This window comes from Rhyacophila brunnea, unplaced genomic scaffold (genome assembly GCF_057557595.1).
Source record: "Rhyacophila brunnea isolate RB1 unplaced genomic scaffold, BYU_Rbru_1.0 scaffold_3, whole genome shotgun sequence".
NCBI lineage: Eukaryota > Metazoa > Arthropoda > Insecta > Trichoptera > Rhyacophilidae > Rhyacophila > Rhyacophila brunnea.
The window spans coordinates 5,104,484-5,130,821 of record NW_028232965.1 but is presented as its reverse complement, the minus strand read 5'-3'; the positions used below and the strand labels follow the sequence as shown (position 1 = coordinate 5,130,821).

Here is a 26,338-nt window from a genome sequence, read left to right as displayed (position 1 = left end):
CTAGTCAATGTAGGCTCGGAGTACTGAGAACAAATTAAGAGCATACATAAGTGAAATGGCAAATAATTTTCAACAGTAGGTGGGAAAAAATTTTTCACTCGTCGCCAATCGGAGATCGACAGTCGAGGTGTAAGCATGTCAATTTGTTTCGTGATGGCGTCAGAGGAATATATTCTAAAATCGTGTAAAGATGACTAAAAAACGTTACCCATTTACTTGAAAAAGAAAACATGTCAATGAATATACTATTATTATTACTAATATAATAATAACATAACATTAAATCAATGGACGTGTGTTGAATTTTTATGAAAAACTATATTTCGTTCGGCTCGCGTCATTTGCACAATCCGCGCATCGCCTAGTCACAATCTTTTTAGACCATGCCTCAACTGAAGTATAAGCCTTAGGTGAATGCAAGACTTCAATCTTTGCCAGTTTTATAAATAATAGCGAGTCAGGAATGTCACATGTTACATCAAAATACGAATATGTACATTGTATAGCACAAATATAGTGAAAGCCGACATCCATGTCGTTAAAACAAATTCCGCGGAAATAGTGCCAAACCATCAACGACAATAATTTTAATTCAATTTTCATCAAATACCCTCAATCGATAGTATTACATCAATCCAAACTCATTTCAATTTTACACGAAAATTTTGGTTTCCTTTTATAAAATAAATGTGCCTATGTACCTAATGACTTTTTTACAACAAATGTATTTCATATCAACTTATAATAGACAATCTCATGAGATTTGCAAGCACTTATTTTTAACCGGAATTGCGAAAAATCACGCAGTTTTAACTAACGGAGTTAATTATTTAATTTCCATTATGACTTTTTCATTTATTTATTATTCATTATGATTCAGAATAATGTTTGAAACTTTCAAAATTGTTTATTATCGTAATAGATTTTTGGGTTATCACCGCGTATTTTACGACGTTTTTATTAGCTCGTATTCTTGTTTGTCCGGTGGTTGTTTGTCCAGTACGAATCTTGCAATCGATTTTTAACTAACTTCCCGACTAGCTAGACATTTCAAAATTTTAGAATATATTATCAGAACATGATGCCAATGCATTCTTTTAATACATTTAGCCATCTTTAAGCAGAATTAAATTCATTTTCAGTTAATTCTGTTTTGTATGGAAAGTTATTTCAGAAAAATCCGTAAAAAGTAGAAGACTTTAATTGGTTGCTAAGGGGGATTATTATAAGGGGGAAAATTATTAATATATACGTGCGTTACTATGGAAATCAAAATGAAATGTCAAAATGGCATTTCAGTATTCTATATTTGTTTGTTTTTTATTTACTTTATACCAAGTACAAGTTTGAGCATATTGAGCATAATAATTCAACAGAAAATTTAAAAACGTTGTATATAAAAAGTTCTTTTTATCTTGTAGTTATTTCATCCTGCTTTTCTCAACTTACATAGTGTACCTAAATACTTACCTATTTATTTCAGGAAATATGTTGCAAATGAAAAAATGTAGTTCGTACTAATTTTTGGTGACTTATAATAATTATATAATATTTTAACTTTATACTAAGATAGGGATAATAGACATACTTATTGGTTTTGGCAAGACAGTCAAGTTTTTCATAATAGTCCGATAAATAACTATACTTACTTTCATCTACAATATAGTCACTTTCCACTTTGTGACTATATTTGAGATACGGTATACAATAAGTATACATACCAATGCGCCGTAAAGTCAAAAATGACACTGTTCGAGAATGAATACGTTAAAAATTAGTCAATCTAGTGTTTAAATAGTTGAGCTAAAATTGTGACTATTTTTAGCAGATGGAGATTTTTTTTTTGAATTTTTGTGTAAACTTAACTCAAAATCGTGATTTTTTGACTTATGACTCTATTTTATCGGATGTGCGATATCCAAAGAAACGTAGTAGCGTAGGGTTGTAGTTACCTGCTGAACGGCAAAGAAAATTATTTATGTTGTCTATTTAGTGACGTTATACTTCCATCATCATAATACGTAAACGTTCAGTCGTTTCTGTATAATCTTATTAATATGAGTGTGAAACTAAAACTTGACATACGCCCAAATACAATATTCATTGTGTAGTCATCTACAAACCTTGATTAAAAATTAAGGGCAATTTGACACAGAATATTCAATGGAGGAACGCGGGTTGACATCAATAAAATATGCATCTAAAAATTTATATAAAGCTTTATGTAGGTATTTATAACTACTTGTAATTCATATAGCAAAATCAGTGCCCTACTGCGCGAATTACAATATATTTTATAGGTAGCAAAGCTTTAGTTATTTCTTCGAACGCGTCATAATTCTAAGAATAATTATTCACCACCAAACTTTTAAGAATTCAACATTGAGCAAACGTAATTTTTGAAGCTGTCAGTCTCACAGTCGATAACATCTATATTCCGCCATTTTGAGATGGTCGCAAAAACCCGTCAATCACATTATGTAGAATTGCAAATATAATTAATAGTAACTAATTAAAAAAAACTATTGGCGGAAAAAATATGCATAATGCCATTAAAATGAATAGAATATCATGTTTAAAGTTAGTCGTAAAATTTAAAAAAAAAACGGCTTTAACTCGGCAATAAACGAGTTTACAATCATTCTCATTTTACTAACAAATCGAAATGGATACGATATCTTATGAATATACCATACGGTGGAAAAGTACTTACAAAATCACAATCAAAAATAATTTCAGAAAATTAAAAATGGAGGTTACCGACTTTTCAACAAAAATAACATTATTTGTAAAAATCTCAAAAACATGCCTACACACATCATTTTTAGACGATTTTTCTAGTGTACCTACATTTTTCTGGCTTACTACAATAAATTAATATAAATGTAGGTAGGTACCTGATCATGAACTTACATTTTCACTTTTGGTACATACTTTGATTTAAACCGTTAGATTAATTTTCAGACTTACTATTAACAATTATTAAGCTTCTCTCTTATTGTAATAACGAGTGGTATTAATTATTATGTTCGATTTAAAGCATTAAAGCGTATTCATGCTTAACATACTTGAACATAATATTATATAAATATAAATATAAAATCGCTATGATTTGTAATCGATATTGCTTCAAAGCTTCGTCTTAATTGAATGCCCTTTGGTATTTATATCTACGTAATTTTGATTGATAAAATTCAGTACCTAGAGAAGATTTAATAAAATAGAGATTAGATATTTACTCAATAACAAAAGTATAAAAGGAAACTAAAAACTGAAACTTTTTTTGTCAGTTTGTTGTTTAGGTCAGAGTTTTGTGTCAAATGTTTATGCCACGTTTTCCGCTCATTTTTCTACATTCCGTATCCACAGAAACTTGAAATTCAGTATACAAGTTCTAGTTCGACGACAGAACGCTGCTAAAAGAGCTGTAAAGTACGTTGGTATATATTTACAATTTCCTCGAAAAAAGGTTTTTTACATCCTTCTGAAACCTTGGAATCGGGTGATGGAGCCCTATTAGCTACAGTAAAAACGATAGGCTTTAATTTTGATTATATTTATATTTTACCCTGAAAACGAAACGTAGATTGTGGTATTAAACATAATCTGTTCTTTTATAATATTATATTGTATGTGTGTCAGAGCATAAAAAAAGTAAATTACCACCCTCGTTTCTAAGTGGACTATATGCGCAAAAACAGAGTTTGAAATGTAATTAAACACTATAGATACCTATTATAAAGAATACGATATATTGTATTGCGTGTTTATTATAATAAACTAGCTGAAGTTCCCGGCTTCGCACAGGGTTGCTTCGTGGTTATATTTATCTGAGATATTTAAAAAAAATTAAGAGGTCATTATTTTTTTAATATTAAAATATCTGTGTAATACAATATGGCAATATGAAAATAATTCTAATAGGAGTTTAGGTCAAACAAAAGAACACTAAATTAAAATCTAATCCAAAATATGCAAACGTTATTAATGTTATTAATATGCAGTAAAAAACCAAAATTGGATGGAACAAACAAACAACAAACTTTGTATTTTATATAATACTAATTTAGAAACCTTTGCAGGTGTGCGCACAACTTCTGACAAAAGTTTCATCACAATCGGATGAATGGTATAGGAACTCATACGAATAGAAGAAGATGATGATTTTCTAATTCAGAAATCTTTGTAAGTATGCGCACGACAAGTCACCAAACTTTCATTGTAAACGGATGAACGGTATAGGAACGCATACGAATAGAAGAAGAAGAAGATGGTTGTACTAATTCAGAAACCTTTGCGGGCGTGCACACAACAACTTGTCAAAATTTCATCGCAATCAGATGAATGGTATAAGAACGCATAAGAATAGAAGAAGATAGAATAGATGAAAAAGAAGAAGACATGATTGTATCAATTCATAAACCTTTGCGGGCGTGAGCGCAACACTTGATCAAAATTTCATTGCAATCAGATGAATGGTATAGGAACGCATACGAATAGAAGAAGATGGAATGGAAGAATATGGAATAGAAGAAGAAGATGGTTGTACTAATTCAGAAACCTTCGCGGGTTTTGGCACAATTACTGACGAAAGTTTTATTGCAATCGGATGAATGGAATAAGAACGCATACGAATAGAAGAATATAGAATAGAAGAAGAAGAAAAAGATGGTTGTACTAATTCAGAAACCTTTGCGGGTGTTACCACAACAACTGACGAAGGTTCATCGCAATCGGACGAATGGTATAGGAACCATACGAATAAAAGAAAATATAATGAAGAAGAAGAAGAAAATGATTCAGAAACCTTCGCGGGTGTTGGCACAACCACTGACGAAAGTTTCATCGCAATCGGATGAATGATATAGGGACCATGCGAATAAAAGAAGATAGAATGAAGAAGAAGAAGAAGATAGTTGTACTAATTCAGAAACCTTTACGGGTGTAACCACAACGACTGACGAAGGTTTCATCGCAATCGGATGAATGGTATATGATCCATACGAATAAAAGAAGATATAATGAAGAAGAAGATGGTTGTACAAATTCAGAAACCTTCGCGGGTGTTGGCACAACCACTGACGAAAGTATCATCGCAATCGGATGAATGATATAGGGACCATTCGAATAAAAGAAGATAGAATGAAGAAGAAGAAGAAGAAGAAGAAGAAGATGGTTGTACTAATTCAGAAACTTTTACGGGTGTTACCACAACAACTGATGAAAGTTTCATTGCAATCGGATGAATGGTATAGGAACCATACGAATAAAAGAAAATAGAATGAAGAAAAAGAAGAAGATAATAATTTTTCTAATTCAGAAACCTTCATGGGTATGCATACAACCACTTACCAAAATTTCATCGCAATCGGATGAATGGTATGGGAACGCATATGGGACAGACAGACAGACAGACAGACATACAGACAGACAGACATTCATTTTTATATATTAGTATAGCCTATACTCTTCGCGCAAGTGCAAGCAATAAGTTGACAAAGTTTTATCGCAATCGGATGAATGGTATGACTGCGCATTAAATACAAACAAACAAACAACCAAACACACAAACAAATATTAATTTTTATATATTAGATAATACTGTTTTAAAATATTACCACTTGAGCAATAGCTGACATAACACTATATAGTGTTCACTATAATAAGACTGTTTTCTAACATGTATATACCTACAGTGACTGACATATAGATGTACATATTTTGGCAGGTGATAGAATCAACGTAAATTTCTACAATAAAATTCAATTCACATAAGGGTTGTCTTTTTAAAATCCGTTCACTGGTATGTAGTAGGTATGTTACACAAAAAGAAGATCATTTGTATATAACGCTATTTATTCGATGTCAAAAAATACAGATAAAAGGTACTCACAGTGAGACAGAACTGGCATAGAGGTCGTAAATTGTGATAAAAAGTCATTTGACATGTCAGTTCTTAAACGGCAACCGAGTTATTTTACGCGATCTATTCTCTTTACCGGCATACAAGCGGATATTTTCGACCGTTTTATCAACTAATGACCACAAAGTTGGTCTTTTGTTAGTTCAAGTTAAGCGCATTTGTTTTACTCATGTTGTACAGTTATGGTCTATAAACTTCACATTCGGTCACATAGTATAATACTAACTAGTTAATAATATGGAACATAGGCGGCTTTCGTGGTACAGTGCGTAAGGCGCCGGACTTCCATCCGGAAGCTCTGGGTTCGATACCCGGTGAGGACACAATATTATTGTGTGATTTTATCAAAGCCCAGGTGTTTGTGATTTTTCTAAATTAAACAACCACCTTGTATGAAAAATCAAGGACATGGTTATTACTTAAGGCTATACTTCAGCTAAGGCATGGTCTAAAAAGATCGTGACTACGCGACGCCCAGGTTGTGCGAACGACGCGTACAGAACAAAACATAATTTGTCATAAAAATTCAACATGCGTCCATGTAATGTTATGTTTATTGTTATATAGGTATAGCTATTATAACTAATACACACTTACCGTTAACCTGAATGATATTTTTTTTTCAATTATCCGCCGGCTGTTAAGTACTTTTAATTCTGCTAGCAACATTACTTCTCCTTTCTATATTATTTTCAATTGAATTACATTTTATTACTAACTAATTGTTATTGTGACATGATATACCTACTTATCATGAATATTTTTCAAAGTAGGTACTAAGTACAAAAATAGTAAATAACAATATAAATGAATAAAAAATGAGACGTAAAATTCATTTTTTTTCAGGCAATATTGCGCACGCACCCATGGAAAATGCACAAATGGTTAAAATAGAAAACATATAGCTAATTTTCGTTCATATAACAAATAAGAACAATGAAAGAACATGACTTATCTATATATATAAAACAAAGTCGGGTTATTTACACCATTTATAACTCAAGAACGGCTGGACCGATTTTTATAATCTTTGATTTATTGGATTTGTCTCCGCCCCGAATAGCAAAATAACTATTAAAATATCGGATAAATTACGGAAAAAATTAATTATAAAGAAAATTCATTTTCTCATACATTTTGACATTACAATGAACTTCGCGCATTCGAAAATAAAAGAAAATCACAAAAAATTTAAATCCATATAGAACGATACATGACAGAAAGAATAAACAAGAAACAAACAAACAAATGAAAGGCGTTGTGTGCATTATCTATCCTTTGACAGTTGATTCAGTTCAGCCTCAGATAATCCCGAAAGACTTTGTTGTATACTCCGGCGAATTTTTGGAAGAAGTTGTCCTGCCTGAATCTTTTTTAATTCTTCGACAGCGTCCAAAAATAAAGCCAAGGATAAAATTACATGATCTCATTGCTGGTATTGCTCATTATTTACCTACCAATTTCAAAATCCATCCTTCAAACTTCATTCGACAATCGATCTACGTGAATAATCGAGCCGATTACCAGCTAGGTGCGCAAATAGCTATTTCGATCGTGAATTTCAAACGGTAAGTTGCTTTCGAAGATGTTCACTTTGTGAGGTTATCAAATTTCTGATTGTGTGTGCATCGATAACTGCTTCATTATGTAATTTTGAATTATTTGATTAACTTTCAAGTGTTTATCATTTGATGATTCGTCAAAATGCTGACAAGTATTTGCTGCAATTTCGTCGATTGATTAAAATCGAGACGGAGCGCTTCACTTTCATTCGGTTGAACCAAGCCTAACTGCGATCGGAGGAGTATATTCATTTACGCGATGCAATCAGCACCGTAGGAGATGCAGCTAATGTTGGTCGATTGACTATTCTATCGGCGATGTACATTGGCAGCCCACATCATATGCATGAATATGCGCAAGATACAATGACATATGTTCGTCATTACGGTCGTCCAGATCTATTCATCACCTTTACATGAAATCCGAAATGAATAGAAATTGTTCAACTGCTACTCCCCGGACAAACATCAAGTGATCGGCACGACATCACCGCACGTGTTTTCAAACAAAAAATCCTGTCACTGATGAACTACATTGTTAAGCATCGCGTCTTTGGGAAACTCGATGCTGGATGTATTCGATTGAATGACAAAAACGAAGCTTGCCGCATGCACACATTCTTATTTGGTTAGTCGAAAGAATTCGACCAGACCAAAAAGATGACATCATATGTGCCGAGATTCCTGATCCCGAAACCGATCCAGACCTGCATGATGTTGTAATTACTTACATGATTCATGGATAGTGTGGCGCCATCAACCCCCAATCACCGTGCATGGTCGACGGCAAGTGTTCCAAGCGTTATCCATGAAGTTTAACGGCGGAGACTATCACTGCCAATGATGGTTATTCACTGTATCGGCGTCGATCACCCAATGATAACGGTAGAACTATCACAACGAAAATGAAGTGAAACGATATCGTGGTCGACAACACTTGGATTGTTCCGTATTCGCCACTTTTTTCCAAAACATTCAAGTCGCATTGCAACGTGGAGTTTTGCAATTCAGTGAAGTCCATCAAATACATCTGCAAATATGTCACCAAAGGCAGCGATATTGTAGTTTTTGGCGTTAAATCTCCCAATACCAACGATGAAATAACGCACTATCAAGTTGGTCGATATGTGAGCTGCAATGAAGCAATTTGGCGTATTCTCTCATTCCCCATTCATGAACGTCATCCCACTGCTGTACATTTGGCGGTGCATCTGGATAATGGTCAACAAGTTTATTTCAACGCATCGAATGTTGTTCAACGTGCTGAAATATCTCCAGCGCCAACATTGACCGTTTCTTTTCTATTTGCCAAAGCGATCCGTTTGCACGAACGTTGTTCTACTCTAAGATGCCACGTTATTACACTTGGAACGCTTCATCGAAGAAATTTCAACGTCGGAAGCAAGGCGATGCGGTTCCTGATAATCCGGATGTGCATTCTACTAATGCTCTTGGTCGCATTTACACAGTTCATCCGAAGAATGGCGAATGATTCTACTTGCGATTGTTTCTGGTAAATGTTCGTGGGCCGACATCATTTGAATCACTTCGAACTGTCAATGGTGTAGTGTGCCCAACATTTTGTGCTGCATGTCAAAAGCTCAATTTACTTGAAAATGATACTTATTGGGACATGACAATCGCTAAAACATTTGTTTCTGCATCTCCAAGTCAGATACGCACATTATTTGCTATCATTATTTCGACATGCTTCCCATCGAATCCACCTGAACTGTAAAAAAACTACAAGGATGACATGTCAGAAGACATTTTACATCGAATTCGTGTCATTTCAGGGAATCCTGATCTCGAGGTGAATAAGGAGATACATAACCAGGTTTTCCTTTTGATTGAAGACATGTGTTACCTCATGTGCGGCAGTTTGTTAGTCAAGTTAGGAATGCCAATGCCACATCGTGGAGTGAATTACGCTTTCAATCTAGAATTGGAACGTGAACGTGAAAATGACCGAGATGCATTGAACTAATTAGTTCGAACGAATGTACCAATGTTGAACCTCCAACAGAAGGTGGTGCACGATACGTTAATGAAGGCAATTGATGATGGAAATGGTGGCTTATTTTTCCTCGATGCGCCCAGTGGAACTGGGAAGACATTCCTCATGTCATTGATTTTGGCCACTGTTCGTGCGAGATCCGAAATTGCTGTAGCAGATGCTTCTTCCGAGATAGCGGCCACGTTGCTAAAAGGATGCCGAACGGCTCATTCAGCGTTGAAATTGCCGTTAAACCTTCAAACGACTGAAAAACTGATATGCAATATTGCGAAACATTCAGCAATGTTTTGGTAGCAAGTAAAATCATCACCTGGGATGAATGCAGAATGGCGCACAAACGCGCATTGTGAGAAATGTTTTCGAGGCGCAATGATTCTACTATCTGGCGATTTCCGCCAAACACTACCAGTCATTCCAAGATCGACCGCTGCCGATGAAATATATGCTTGCCTCAAATCATTGACTCTGTGGCGCTATGTGAAGAAACTTCAGCTGACGACAAACATGCGAGTTACATTGCTAAACGATCCATCTGCCGAAGATTTCTCTAAGCAATTTTTGACTATCTGTAACGGCCGTATTCCTGTCGACGAATCGAACGGATTGATTTCGTTTCCGCTGAATTTTTGCAATTTCGTGTCAACAATTGGTTGAGTGAACGAGCAATTCTTGCGCCAAAGAACAAAGATGTGGATCACTTAAACTTCACAATTCAAAATCAAATCGTTGGTCTACTGCATTCCTTCAAATCTATCAACTGTGTAAGTACTCGGCCGTAGTAATTTGGCGGGCGTGGTGCGGCGGCGTCTTGCGAAACTCAAACGTATAGCCATGTGTATTATGTCCGAAAAAAGACACTGTCTAAAAACATTTTACACACGGTTATACGTTTGATTTTCGCAAGATGCCGGCGCGCCACCCCCGCGCGACCACTACGTTCTTGCACTAACAAACGAAGACGAAGCAACCAACTAGCCAACTGAATTTTTAAACTCATTGAATCTTCCTGGCTTGCCACCGCACAATTTAAAACTGAAGGTTCGCTCGGTAGTCATCATGCTTCGAAATCTGAACCAACCAAAACTATGTAATCCATTTCATTTTCGTTTGATTTTTGCACATTTATTGAACTTAATTCATTTTGAATATTCATTTTAACTTAATAAAAAAATGAATTTAATTCAGCTAATAAGTTAACACAAGATTATTGATTCTGAGGCGGTACGAAGTTCGCTGGGTCAGCTAGTTTTGAATAAAGAAGCAAGTAATATAAAAAAAACTAGTATTCGGAAATATCGTAATGCAATAAATACCCACTGTTAATAGAGTCAGTATCTCATTAAAATACCAGTAGGTATCCATCCATAACCAATGAAAGCCTTAGTCGATAGTATTATTGAGATTTAATTTGTATTTAAAGATTAATTAATAGTTCTAAATCAAATGTTATTTGATTGAGTGAATATTTAACAATTATTCAAAAACAATGTTATTAACACCTCCTCTCTGTAAAGATCACTCTATTCGGAGCGAAAATGTTGATGATGATAAAATGAAAAAAATTAAAAGATGAAAAGAAACTGTGTTATTATAATCTGTACCGTTTTGCCACATAATATAGAATCTGATGAATCTAAAAGTAAACTACCATTTTCGCTCTTAAGGGGGGACATGCTCGTCGAAGGTCAAAATTGAGTTTTTATTGTATTTTCAAACCATGATCCTGGACACTCCTTAAACGTTGTAGATAATCTATTTATATAATTTTGAAGCCTTATTATCCTTTATAATTATTTTAAACATTTGATGACTGCATAAAGTATTTTTGTTACATAAAATATTATTCTTTTAAACCTCTCGCTCTAATGTTTTAGAATATAGTCATATTTCGGTACATAACTGTGCATTAGTGTTAAGATTTTTTACATTTATTATTTTTTTAACGCATTTATAAAACCATTAGCATAATTTATTATGAGATAATTTTTGTAAAATATTCACGATAAAAAAATATTTTGATAATCTCTGTGATCCCAAATTTGACAAGAATTAGGCATTTTATTATTCAAAAAATCGGCAAGATTAACAAATTTGAAGATGATTCTAAAGATATTTATTATAAGCTATGTTTTTGACCATTCAAGTGTAATAAACATCTTATGAATAATGATTGCTTTATAATAATTATTGACCTAAGAATAAGGTAGTGTTTTTTTGAAATACGCCATTTCTTTTGTCATTCCCCAGTGGTTAAGCTACAACATACGGCCGTAGCCATAAATTGACAAACTATAATTAAAGTAGGGAGTAAAATTATGTTTACGCCCGTGTTTGAACATGTACCTAACCAATTTTTTTTTTATTTTTTTTTAAACGGTACATGTTCAAACACGCGCGTTAATATCATTTTACTCTTTACTTCAATTTTAGTTTGTCAATTTATGGCTACGGCCGTATGTTGTAGCTTAACCACTGGGGAATGACAAAATAAATGGCGTATTTCAAAAAAACACTACCTTATTCTTAGGTCAATAATTATTATAAATCAATTATTATTCATAAGATGTTTATCACACTTGAATGGTCAAAGACATAGCTTATAATAAATATCTTTAGAATCATCTTCAAATGTGTTAATCTTGCCGATTTTTTGAATAATAAAATGCCTAATTCTTGTCAAATTTGGGATCACAGAGATTATCAAAATATTTTTTTATCGTGAATATTTTACAAAAATTATCTCATAATAAATTATGCTAAAGGTTTTATAAATGCGTTTAAAAATTAATAAATGTAAAAAATCTTAACACCAATGCACAGTTATGTACCGAAATATGACTATATTCTAAAACATTAGAGCGAGAGGTTTAAAAGAATACTATTTTATGTAACAAAAATACTTTATGCAGTCATCAAATGTTTAAAATAATTATAAAGGATAATAAGGCTTCAAAATTATATAAATAGATTATCTACAACGTTTAAGGAGTGTCTAGGATCATGGTTTGAAAATACAATAAAAACTCAATTTTGACCTTCGACGAGCATGTCCCCCCTTAAGCAGAGTAGATTGGTCTAATTGAGTAGAGAATATATTAAATTTATGGATTTTTTTATGAAGAATTGTTGTTTGCCTTTCTTTTAATCCATTAGATAAAAAAATCATTTAAGACCAACAAAAGTAGTGAATTCCCAAACCACAGTTTCGTAGACAACCGTTCTACAAACTTTCTCAAGTAGGTACTGTGGTCAAAAACTGTAAAATATTAAGTTCTTAGGTACAAATTAAAAATTAAAATAAGAAATAGCATATTCAGATATAATAAACTACGGAGAATCGTCGTATCTCTCCCAAAGTGCTTCTACCATTAATATTTTACTTTACAGGTTTTTTCTTTTCTAATCATAAAATGAAATAAACTGTATCTTTAAAGACGAATGGACCTTTTTATTTTTTAAATGGGGGTTATGGTTTGCCATCTTTTACTAATTCATTTCACACAATCATAAATAATGCAATTAACTATTAAGTACAAAAAAAAAACTTTCTGGAAAGCTTTAAAATGAAGTGAACGCTTTGTGGCATTGTCCATTTTCTCTAAAAGCTTTGAAAATTTCCATTATCGATATCTAAAATGCTAGACACCTATTGTTCATTTTTTATTGAAAAAATACTTTTTACTGGGTGCCAACCACAAAAATACATTATTAGATAGCGAGTAGATAATATTATGTAATATTGGAAAATGAAAAATATTTTCAATAGTTTTGTATCTTTGGTGCCATGGACTATAACAAAAATATATAATTTAACTTTAAATATACGTCAGTGATGCATAAACTGCAGCAAAAATAATAAGTAGGTATTTCATCACCAAATTTTCCACTGAATACGATTTATATTTACGTATTGTTATCAAATAAAAATGAATGTTGTTATTATTATAACTTTCGAAACAGATTGATTTGTATAATGCAGTAGGAACATATATTTAAATAAATAATAATATGTCAATCGAAATTACAAGAATGGTATAAAAATACAAGAATACAGAGTGTCGCTGTATTATTACGGTCATATCTAAAAGATCAGATTAAATAAAATATTTACCATCTGAGTTACAAAAAAACGATACTTTCATATTACGTAACTCGATTTTTTTTTTCATTTTTTAATCCAAATAAACATTGTAGGAAACTTTCTTTTCCAAAAGCATAACCGGTTCCAATATATCTCAATAAAGCCTTTCATAATGTCATATGTAGTCTTTTGGCATTTCGAGAAGCAAAATCTGACAAATCGGTCCATTTCAATTTTAGTTGAGTTCTTCAATTTTTGCTTTTTCACATCAATTTAACTGATAGCTCAACTGAAACTGAACGAAAACTGAACTAAACTGATCGTTTAAAATGACCTTTAGAGTACAAACTTAGATTGGAGCTTCTTGACGTGCAGAACTGACCGGTGATTGCTGGAGACTACTAGAGATCGAGGAGAATGCGAAAAGAGAATTAAATGACCAAGAGTGCATGAAATTTGAGTTGTAACACCATTGAGAGAAAAATATAAAAATGGAATAAACGAAAGAATTATGTGATTGGAGTATGAATGTGTCAAGGCAAGTCATGTTCAATTTATTAGATAAGGAAATTTTAAAAAATAAACTGGCCAATATGTATAATTTTCATGTAATCATATTTGGAAGATCCGCACTTTTTTGCCACAACAAAAAAACGAGCGATTTGAATTAATATAAAGCTATATAAATAAAGGTGTCTTAAATTTTATTTTCTAAAAATGATATAAAGAGCATCAAAAAAATACTATTCCAGAGTATCCAGAGGTAAAATTTTTCACAATAAAAATCGTCGTAAAATCGATCAAATAAATATGATATAAATTATTGAACGTATAAATGTTATACGTTACAAAGAGAAATATTTCTTTTCAGCCTATCGTTTAATATTTAACTCAGATAAGAGGAACATAATATTTTTTACTAGGTTTATATACTGAATTAGATTTTTATGAAGTACACAAGAAGTGGTCGCTTTGTCAAAAAGGATAAAAGTCTTAAAAACCTACAGTTTTTCACAATCTGAATGTAAAAATCAATCAAAGCATAAAACTGCCAATCAAAGAATAAACCATATTAGAAAATCTATTATATTTAGGACTGCTTATATTTACAATAATATTAATTATTTTATTTAAACTACTGATGAATGTGTAGCCCGTTTACAAAACCTACCTAATGACATTTTTTTCAAATTTCGATCTTAACTTGTTTTCAATTTCAAGAAATATTCATTCACTTTCGTAACCATTCTAAATACAGAGATAATGCATGTTAGTTTTAAAACTCACTCAATTCCAAAATATTTATCTTTTACAATAGGCTCATATCCGTACAATTAGTGACATCAGAAATAAAAAATGGACGTTTTCTTTTTTCATTCAATTATGGTCATAAAAAGAAACGACATCGTATGCAGGATAATACAGTTGCTTTTGAAACAATAAAAATTTATTTAATTTTCCTTTAAGAACTACTCAAATGCAAGTATTGAATAATTGAAAAACTTGTCTAAGTACATTTTAAACTCCAAATAACTTTTTTAATGTTGCTTCTACATCAAAAACCCGACAAGACTGGCGTTATTATTTATTTCTTCGTTCATTAATTTTAACTTGTCATATTTTTATTATAATTAATAAGCCCCACAGACTGTTTTCCTATTTTGTCAATAATTTAATTAGGTTGGTTTTGATAATAAAGTACTGAAATGGCTGTAAAGCTGTGGAAAATTATATATTTGCATGAAGCAGTGGACTTTTACTATGATAATGATAGTATCTTTGGATACGTTAATTTCTTTAAAAATATGCGTTAATCAATCCGAAACTCTCGCGAATATGAATCTTCAGTGGCGGCTCGACAACTTTCTAGGTGGTGAGGTTTAGCCATTTATTATTAAATATACATACCTACCTACTTTCTCATATTAAACACATTATGTACCAAGCTACTTATAATAATAATATGATTTTATTAATGAGGAAATGAGTATTTTTTCAGAATAAATAATATTATTCACATTATATCTAAATAGCTTACTTAAAAATTTTAACTTAATTAATATTAATAATTATTATAGACTGACCATTATCAGTTTTGAACAACGACATACGGTGAGCGTTTTTTACTCACCTAGGGGTTATTTGATTCGCTCCCCAGTATGAATATACTAACGCTAATGCATTCACATCATTTGTAGAACGAGATTTGTACCGCGGCGACGGAATGGGACTGAGTGACCCCGGTCATCGAAAAATAGACGCAATAGCTTTCTTAATTTGTACATAGGTGTCACCGTACAATACGGTTTATTTAATTTAATTAATTATTTTAATACCACATAATCATAATTATGTTATTACATAATTTACAATTATTGCTTTATTTATTTGTATAATTATAATTTTACATATCTCTATAAAATTGCGACGCGTTTATATGGATAAAATAAATTCGAGGCTTAGTGTCAAACAACACTATCTACAAAAGTGCAATTTTACAGGAGAGCCAAAAATCGTTATTTTAGATTCTTGTAACTCAACAAGGGAAATGTTTATTTAAACCTAATATTAATATTTTATAATTTATTGTGTATTGTACATTTATCTTGCTTATGATGATGTTAAAATTTATAGGGATAGTTTTTAAAAAATATGAAAAGAAGGGTAACTTATGTAGTTAGCGTTAAACTTTACTGACGATTTAATAAGAAATTAGAAAAGAGTGACATAACGTTGTTTGACTATCATGTAGCCGTAAAAGTAAAATAACGTTATCTCAAAAAAAAAAGGAGATAACGTTGTCTGACTTTAAGCACTCGAATTAAATCGTTCATTTAATCATGTAGTTAGGTAGGTATATTATGACAATAATAAAAATATCGGACATTTTTGAGATGATAACGATGTGGGGATGATCCCTACGAACCCTTCAGGTAGAGCCGCCCCTGTGAATCTTTTTCTTATTGTGCCATCTCCTAGCGGTGGTCAGCCACCATCAAGGTTATCTTATCTTTGTCGTCTGCTACCCGGAACAGTTCACTAGAGCTGCACTCGTACCAATCACGGAGTTTCTTAAGCCACGAAATGCGGCGCCGTCCTCTGGTACGCTTACCGTTGATCTTTCCTTAAATGTGAAGTTGGGGAACGCTGTACGTTTATCCTCTAATGTGGCCGAAGTACTAACTGTAGTTTCCTGGTTTTGATACTACGTAGAACTTATCGGTCCTTTCTCATTCGATTGAGAACTTCAACATTTGTTACCCGGTCAGTCCAAGGCATTTTGAGGATGCGTCTATACAGCCATATCTCGAAAGCTTCAAGTCTCCGTGACATCTCTTGGTTTAGCGTCTATACTTCCATACCATAGAAAATAATTGAGAGAACATAACAACGTATCATCCGCAGTCTCAGACGTATTTTAAGGCCTCGATTGCTAAGGAGGCGTCTCATTTAATATGAATAAATAAAAGTTATGCTGACAAAAATCAACAAAAACAGTTTTTACCCGTAAAATGTAATATGTGTTTTTCAACCTAATATTAATGATTATTGTTATTGCTAAAATCGTATGACAATGCGCAATGTTGAACAAAAATACGACACAAGCTTTCCTGATGTGTTTGGCGAATAAAAAAATCGCCAAATGAACTGTCATCATGGAATTTATTCTATTATATGTTATACACGTATTAATCAAGATCACAGATTCAGCAGAACATGTGCCAACATTACCAAAATATAGATATTGGCCATAACAAAAATTGCCATGTTTTAATAAAATTACAATCTACCAACGTGTATAATAATTATTTAGCTCTCACTACCAAATTAACAATAAGTAAGATTAACGTTCCCAATACGTCATCAAGTATATTAATAATAAATTACATATGTTGTCGAAGTCAAACTTTTTGATTGAAATCTATTTTTTTAACGTTGGTTGTGCTTATTCATAATTGAGGAGGTCTAATAAATGGGTGTTGCTTTTTTTATTTACTTTTTTCGAGACATCTTAAACATTTTATGCGTCAAGATGTTTTTATATTGGAAAAAAACCCGATAATTGATTGGGTGAAAGCGTTTTTTCTCCCTTTATCTTTATTACCTCGTACGATTGGTAAGTGAGAGAATTTTATGTGTTCATAAAATCCAAGCTGGCAGTGCTATTTTCTGTTGATGCTCTTAAAAGATAAATTTCAAGCTTGGTACAAGGAAATACTTAACATTGTAAACAAAAATATCCAGCAATCTACCAACAACGATGGGTATGATTTATCATCAAGAAATTTTATTATAATATCAGTGATTCTGTACATTGGGTTTCAAAACTTATTAAGGCACGTGAAACCATCTCTTATACTGTATTATTGAAAAAGAGTTCATGGCCCTTGGTAGTGGATCTGGGGGAAGAAAAGTAGTTATATATTATATAATGTGAAATGTGTCAGCAAATGAGAATTAATTCAGCAGTTTATTCTTAACAGCGACCACTACGAAATGAGAAATTATTTATTTTCTATTCGCACTATGAGAGCCTTTCTTCACTAGATATTAATTACCTACTTCTCTATTTTTTCTTTCACTCGGGGCAAACCTATGGGCCACGCGTGCCACTAGAGGTACGCGAGATGATTTTTCATGGCACGCGAATGTTTTATTTTGAAGAGAAAAAAACTACCAATCATAATTTAAAAAATACTTTTTTACAAAAAAGAATTACAAATAATTGTATAAGTATATATTAAAAAATAATGACGATATAGCTATGAGGATTTTATTCAGTTATTAATATTATTTCTACCCATAATATTTACTAATCGATGCGTGAACGGAAACGACGAAATGCATGCATAAATGACAGATCGTATTGTATAAAAATAGGAGGCAAATAAAAAAATAAGCATTGCGTTTAATGTTAAGATATAATTGCAAGATCGGTCCTTGAGCTTGAAGAATTTAATAATTAAAATGTAAAAATATTCGATCAACAAACTTAATCGTTAAAAATGGACAACCGTTCAGTAATGGAGAATATATTATGAAAGAAGCAAGATTAAAATCGTACCACGATCTCTTAAATAAAAATTATTCAAAGAATAAAAGATTTGCCTTCCGCTAAAACACTATGAAAGATAGAACCTCAAGAAATCAGTTGTAATTTTTAAACTTTTTTAATAGATTTCTTAAAAACTATTTTTTTCATTTGACATTATGTCAGACAGTCAAAAAATAATGTTTGGAAAATTTTGGCACGCGCACGTAAAAAGGTTCGCTAACCTTACTATAGGGTATTATTATTAATTATTATTAATAACACAACAGCATTGAACATTTATGTAACATATTATTTACAGTCGTACACAGTGTTGATGCAACAGGAAAAACATTTTGGCGCGTTCAATATAGTTCATATCCATCATTGTGATTTTTTTGAAATTTGTGCTTTAAAAAATCACCGTCACAACTCAAAGAATCTATACTATCCATAGCGCGCGAGTCACTTCTTATAGGGTGTTCATCCAAAATTTTCGAATGCGATTTTACGCCAGATATATAATACGCCCGTATAATTGCGTTCATCCAAATTTAGTACATAAGCATCTCGCCGAACCCGAACACCTAATGCCCCTCTACCATAAGTTTAGCGAAACCGATCGCTAAATTCGGCAGAGTCCATTTTTGACAGATCGCAACTGACAGCCCGCGTTTGTTGATAATAATTGTCATAGGTTCTTGTTTTCTTCCGTATTTCATTATGATTCAGTGTATTATTTTGATTATTGTCTAATGGTACTATCTATTTTACAATTGATTCTATAATTGGTGCTTATTTTATTCAATCATGAATGCTTTATTTATAAGTAGTAAACTTTGCTTTCGTAGATAAAACTAATCTACAATGCCGCAAATTTCGTAAAAGAGGCGACGCTTTCAAATTTAAGAGTCTCGTTAGTAAATACACATCAGACGCAGATTCATGAAATCAAATAAATACAAGTAATATAATATTTTGAACAACTCAATTCACATGATTATGCTGGAATCGATTTATCTATAATAATTATATGGTAGGTAGGTATACCTACTATCACGATAACCATTTACTTTCATTTGTTTATATTGTAATGATTATTTATTCAATAACGTTTATTCGACATTCGGATTATCCGGCCATAATGTAGTATTAATCGAAAAATAAAAGAAATAATATGAAAGTAAATGTAATAGCGAGTTCAAAATATATGGACCACTAGGGATATCTAGCGGCAAAATGTTATAAAATTGTCATTTATTTGACAGTTAAGTGCCCATAGACATCAAAAACTGACCATAGAGAAAAAATATTTTTCTGTTTTAATATAAGGAATACTTGTTTCAAATAGGCGCGCATGTACAAACACCGTTATTTGCATAGAGCATAATGGAACACGGCGGCGCCTTAGGCATATAGCCCATTGACGCAGCGAGTGCGGCGCTCGCGCAAAATTTCTACAAGTGGCGCGTAAATCATCGAAAATACAACGTTATCAAATACGCCAGCGCCCACTGGATTTCACGACGCATTATACGCGCCCGCCGCATGAATCATCGTTTTTTCGCGAATCACCGCTTCTCGGCGATACGAATAAAAGAAAATACAATGGAGTCCATTCATTGAACACAGCGAGCAAAATCACGCTCTGAACGGCGTCGTCGATCGACGGGCGAGAAGTCATTATTTAATAACAGAGATCTCATTGTTTAATTTAATTGCATGTCTTATATTTCGCTGGTTGAATAATGTCGTCGTAAATATTAATTACAAGCCCCGAAATAATATAATATTTTTATTGCTTTGTTATGAGAGACGCTGTAATAATAATTATTTTGTGCTGCTTGGGCCGCTTACTACATAGGTGAAGGGTAATGCGCGGCACGAGACGTGTGATTATGGTTATGAATAAACGCTGCATTCGCGGACTTCGCCCGCTCGACGCGTTCTATGGGCACCATCGCTTAGGACCACAGTTTTGTGGCTTAGAAGTATACAAAGGAATACTGAGAACGGACTACCAAAATAGAATGGAGTAGTCTGTTCTTTCTACTTGATACTGATAACAGCTATTATAGTCATGGCCCCACAGAGAGGGGGCTGACATAGCTCTAGCTTGGGGGCCACGGCTAAGAGGTGCCCCGGCACGGCGGATCGACCCCGTATACGTAAGTAAGTGAAAAAAACACACACCATTTCTTCAATAAAAATTTTTAATATTATGTAGCTGTGTGATGTAATTTGATGTAATTTGATGTAATTTGATGTAATTTGATGTAATATGATGATTGATATAATTAAATGATAATTCACGTGTAAATTTTTATTTAAAATCAATTGAAGTGTGTTAACTGACTTATAAATTATTGTCTTTTTATACAATATGGTGAAGATTGCCTGTTGCATGGTTACCACAAAAAGAGGTCGCAATCAGTACTATATCAGTAATATTATTATCCTGAGTGCCGATTTATTTAAAAATTTCTAAAAATACATGGATGACCCTTAAAGCCGGAATTCCGTGGAAACCACTTGGGGAACACTACTTAACTGTAGAAAATCACACTGCTCTTAAACTTACGATAGGTAGGTGGCCCGCTCTAGGATGTGAGGGCCAAGAATATGCCCGTGCGGTATTTTTTTTTTTTAATTAGAATTAGTTTATAATAATTCGTAATTGCATCACTATCGAGAGAATACATATTACTATATTATATAACCCTGTAAATCGAGCGTCAGCTGTATTGTAATTATTTACAATAGAGATATCCTCACTAACTTTGAAGTGCGTGGAAACTTTCCCTGAAGTATTATTAATATAACAACGCCCTTTGTAAACTTCAATATTAATTTTCCAAGTTCCACGTAGGTTGTTTGTTAATAATAAGTCATTAGTGGATATTGTATATTTCAAAATAATATGTTTACTAAAGTGACTTTAAGGTGAAGCGAAATGCTACTAGCGGTTTCTAACGACAGAAAACAAAGCATACAATACAATTTTCTGATCATTTACATTTTAAAATATTTTAATTTATCAATATGTATCTAAAAGTATTTAAAATAAATATGAACATTTTTTTAAAATTCTGTGATAAATTAACAACATAAAAAACCCTTTATAAAATGCATGTTCGTTGATAAAACACGCGATTTTATTGGTACCTACATCGTATTTTATCGTTATGTTAACATTAAACTATAGATTTATTAGTTTTTTCGAAGATCATAAACAGATATTTTAATAATTCACAGTTTTAATCGATCTATTTTTAAAAAAAAAATAGCGATTTTTATTGAAAAAATTCATATGCCTTGAGACGCTTTTAATTATATCAGATAAAATTTCAGTACCTGTGGTGACAATACTGAATATAAATGACGCAACTCTATGTCATAATATTTCGTCAATATTGATGCAATTACAAAAGAAAACTCGCCACATATGACGATGACGTGGTTATCATTATTGAATAATGTTTCTTAATTTTGATTCAACATATTCTGATATCATGATCATTTCAATTAGCAGAACTATATCTTAGCAAAGAGACATTTAAAATATTTAATACAATAAAATAAGACTCATTAAATTTTTTAAAGATTTTTTTTAGTCTAAATGAGTGCGTTTTACCTAATGGCAGTTCTAACTCACTTAAGTAGCTAACGAATGGATTTTAGCGACTCGTCGAGTAAGACGTGTTTAGAATTGAACGGACCACTTGGACGTCTTAAAATGGCTTGGGGTGCTTCATGCAGGAAAAACCCTATGACTTTAAATCATCTGAATCGTGTCAAGAATGGGCTCGTCTGAAAAGCATACTCACCGATGCTTCATGCAGATCTTTCGCGGGTCTGGTTGATGATGGTGAAGACCGCGGTTTTGGGGGGGCAAGAGGTGTTGATAGAGAGTCGTCTGGAGGAGAGATGAGAAGTCGAGATTTGGTGGTGGTTGCTCCGATGGATGCAGGAGCGAGTTCTATTTGCAGCTTAAACAGTCGGTACAAGAGTATGTTACAAGAGCGTTATGTTACAATATGTTATGATATTGTCCCGAGGTCCAAACTCGTAGTAGGACAGAAGCGACTCACACGAATCTTACTGATCAGACGGAGATTATGATTGATAGTAATAGGTATTTAGACTGAGCCACTCATCAACTTCTTCTCTTCTTCTTTCACCCTGTCACGTCCCAACATTGGGGCATAGGGCAAGCACAAGTTGGCGCCACTTCCCTCGGTCCATCGCCAACTCCTGTGCCTCCCGCCATGTCAGACCTGCAGCACGTAGGTCGCTTTTGTAGCATCGCTGCAGGGTGATGAAGGGCCGGCCACGGCGACGGAACCCTTGAGGCTGTGCCACAAGGGTACGAAGTGCCGCACTCTTTGGCGGCATCCGGAATACATGTCCCAGCCACGTGAATCGTCTCTTCGTGATAACTTCAATCACCGAAGGCTGTTGTGTCTGCTCACGAGCTCGGATGTTTGTAACGCGGTCGTACCAATGTACCCCTAAGATTCTGCGGAGACATCGATTCTCAAAGCTCAAAAGCCGAGACTCTTGAAGCTTAGTAAGATGCCATGTCTCACAGCCATACAGGAGCACAGGTAGCACGCACGCGTTAAACAAACGACATTTGGTCCTCACAGAATACAGCCTTGACCTCCATGCGACTCCAAGTTGGTTGAACGAAGAGCCCGCCACACCCATGCGGATTCCAAGCTCACTAGAAATACCACCATCATCGGCAACCGTGGCACCCAAGTACCTGAATCTGGACACCAGCTCGACGGGCAGACCAGAAACCCGCAGAGGAGTGTCGGCGTCGATGCAAGCAGCACTGCACATGGATTTGGTCTTAGCGGCATTCAGATGAAGACCCACACGCATCGAGTTCGCGGCTAGCCTGTTCACGGTCACCTCCAACCTCTCGATCGTCGAGTCAAACACGACTGCGTCGTCTGCATACTCCAAGTCGCACAGTTTTTCTTCGCATAGATCGCTTGTGTCATCATGATGTAGGCGTATCCCACTGTCGGGGCAAACCATCTTACGCATTATGAAATCCATCATGATGATAAAAAGAAAGGGCGCAAGTACACATCCTTGCTTAACTCCTGACGTGATTTCAAAGAGGTCAGAGGATGTTCCGGCTGCTCTCACGCGACACTCTGTATTGGTGTAGAGAGCACTTATCACGGCGACCAGTTTCCGTGGGACACCATATCCTAGCAGAATTTGCCACAGAGATTCACGATGAGGACTGTCAAATGCCTTTTCATAGTCCACGAAGCAGCAGGCGACAGGTATATTCATCTCTTGGTACTGTTGCAGAAGGCATCGGAGAGTTGAAATATGCTCTGAGCAGGACTTCCCCGGAACAAATCCACTCTGCTGCGCACGCAAAATGTTCAGCATGGGACTTCTAATCCTGTACAGGAGAATCTGCGCCAACACCTTCCCGGGAACGCTGAGGAGAGTGATTCCTCTGTAATTATTACAGTCTTGTGGGTTACCTTTTTTGTGCAGAGTAACAACGGTACCATCCCTCCAGGCTTTGAGGCACTGCTCCCTTTCCCACACCTCGTGCAGAAGGTCACACAAGGACGGCAATACAGCGCTCAGTCCGCAGAGCAGAAATTCTGCATGGATGCCATCATCTCCAGGAGCTTTCCTGCGCTTCAGTCTTTTGACAGCCTCTTTAACTTCAGCAGTTGTCGGAGGATCTTTGCAGAATCCCGATGCAGTAGTGATTCCAAGGGCGGTGATCTCCGACGGAATATCGAAGGGATGCAATGGATGTGGGCGATTCAGGACATCACTGAAATGTTGGCGCCATAGCTCCTGGACCTTTGCAGGTTCAGTGACTGTCACTCCGTCAGAGTTGCGTAATGCAGTGACCACTGGACGTTTCTTACCGCAAATTGCTCTGGTGATGTGGAAGAGAGCACTTGGATTATTCTTGCAAGCAGCAGATTCCGCATCCCGAATGAGGTCATCCAGGCGTCGGCGCTTATCGCGGCGGGCAGAACGCTTTACCACGCGGTCCATTGTCTGGTATTCCGCGCTGCGCTGTGAGTCGTATGTACCATTGTCTCGCAATTCTTTCAGGAACTTCCTCTTCTCAATCATCTCCCATGTATGAGGTGACATCCAGTCCGGCCTGTGCGTATGCCGCTCTCCTAAGGCAGTAGTTGCGGAGCTCATTATAGCATCCCGGAATAATATCCATTTTCCTTCCAAGGGATCCGAGTCGATGGAGGACGTGAGAGTTCTAGCATCATATAAGCGCTTCTGCAACTCCAGCTCATAGGTTGCACGCACACGGGTACTTTTCAGTTTTTCCACATCGAGTCTGACCGTCCTTTTGGGTTTTGGGACTCGTTTGAGGTATATACGGGATTTCCCGACCAAGAATTCGTGGTCACTGTGGATATCTGCACCTCTATATGTCCGCACGTCTAGCAGTTCATGCCGGTATTTCGCTTTGACCAAAATGTGGTCGATCTGGTTTCTTGTATTACCGTCTGGCGATGTCCATGTATATTTGTGGATGGTCCTATGAGGGAAAAGACTACCACCAATCACAAGACCATTCATTGAGGCAAAATCTACCAGACGGGAACCATTATCGTTCATTTGGCCAAGGCCATGTTTTCCCAGCACAAAGGGTCCACGCGAGGGGTCAGATCTTACTTTGGCATTTAGATCACCAAGGATAAGTGCATGATCACAGCTGGGGATATTTCCAGCGGCTTCCGCCAAACTTTCGTAGAATGTATCCTTATCTGCCTCGCTAGCAGCCTCTGTGGGAGCATAGCACTGCAGAAAAGTGATGGAGCCCGACTTGGTCTTGAAAGTAGCACGGAGTAGACGTTCGGAGATAGGTTCCCAGCTGGTGAGGCACTTGCAAGCTTCTTTGGACATCAGCAATCCGACTCCACTACGTCGCAATGTGGCGTGTCCGGAGTACAATAGACGAAACCCACGAATAAACTTCTCGCCAATGCCAGTGAGTCGACACTCACTGATCCCGAGAACATCTAACTTGTATTGAGAAAGTATTTCTGTTAGATGCTCGGCCTTTCCAGGGACATTTAGAGTACGGATATTGTAGGTTCCAAAACAAAATCGTTTACCGAAATCAGGCGAGGTCGTCAAGACGGAAACAGGGGTCCGAGGCTTCCCTGTGCTTGGATTAATCTGTTGTTTTAGGGTGTGCAGGTGATCATCCCACAGCACCCGAGTTCACTGGTGGGGCTGCCACCTTAGGGCCTGTGAACATGCCCTGGTTTTCTGTAGGGGTTTTCCTTCCCGTAGCCAGAATGTACCAGTTTTTAGGCGCTGGTGATTCGCCTTGCACCCTCCTCTATCTGCTACAGCATGCTGCATTGCCTAGGGACCCCCACGGAGAGGTTAGAGGTAGGATTTGTTGGCAGAGCTATCATGGATAGTCGACATACTCAGCATTTCAAATGGAAGCACACCTGATCTGGCATCAAGGCATACCCCACTGAAGTCATACCAACCTTTGTCATCAACTATGACCTGCTAATTAAATACATGAATTTTCGGTAAATTGCGAATCATTGTTGATGAAGTTTGCTATTGAGAAATCTGCTGGCCTCTGCATTATTGCACTTCGATGTCACGCATGTAGATGCGACGATTGTGCGATAGTTTAAATGATTTGCTAATTCTTACACTATTGAAATAATGCTGA

The 26,338-nt window shown here is 35.0% G+C and overlaps 1 protein-coding gene across 1 annotated transcript; it reads right to left on the bottom strand.

Annotated features, from left to right (window-relative positions):
• Nucleotides 1-25,542, bottom strand: LOC147067774 (uncharacterized). Its single transcript, XM_085952446.1, has 2 exons — nt 24,159-25,542; nt 1-23 (listed from the first exon to the last, which is right to left on the bottom strand). The coding sequence occupies exons 1-2, from the start codon at nt 25,540-25,542 to the stop codon at nt 1-3; spliced, it is 1,407 nt and encodes a 468-aa protein (XP_085808572.1).
• Nucleotides 25,543-26,338: the final 796 nt, after the last annotated feature.

Excerpts from the sequence above, each read along its gene's own strand:
- LOC147067774 (XM_085952446.1), bottom strand. The coding sequence starts at position 25,542 with ATGTCCAAAGAAGCTTGCAAGTGCCTCACCAGCTGGGAACCTATCTCC. Across the intron at positions 24-24,158 it reads CCTCAAAGCCTGGAGGGATG|TACTCCGAGCCTACATTGAC; the intron begins GTACCGTTGTTA and ends ATTTGTTCTCAG.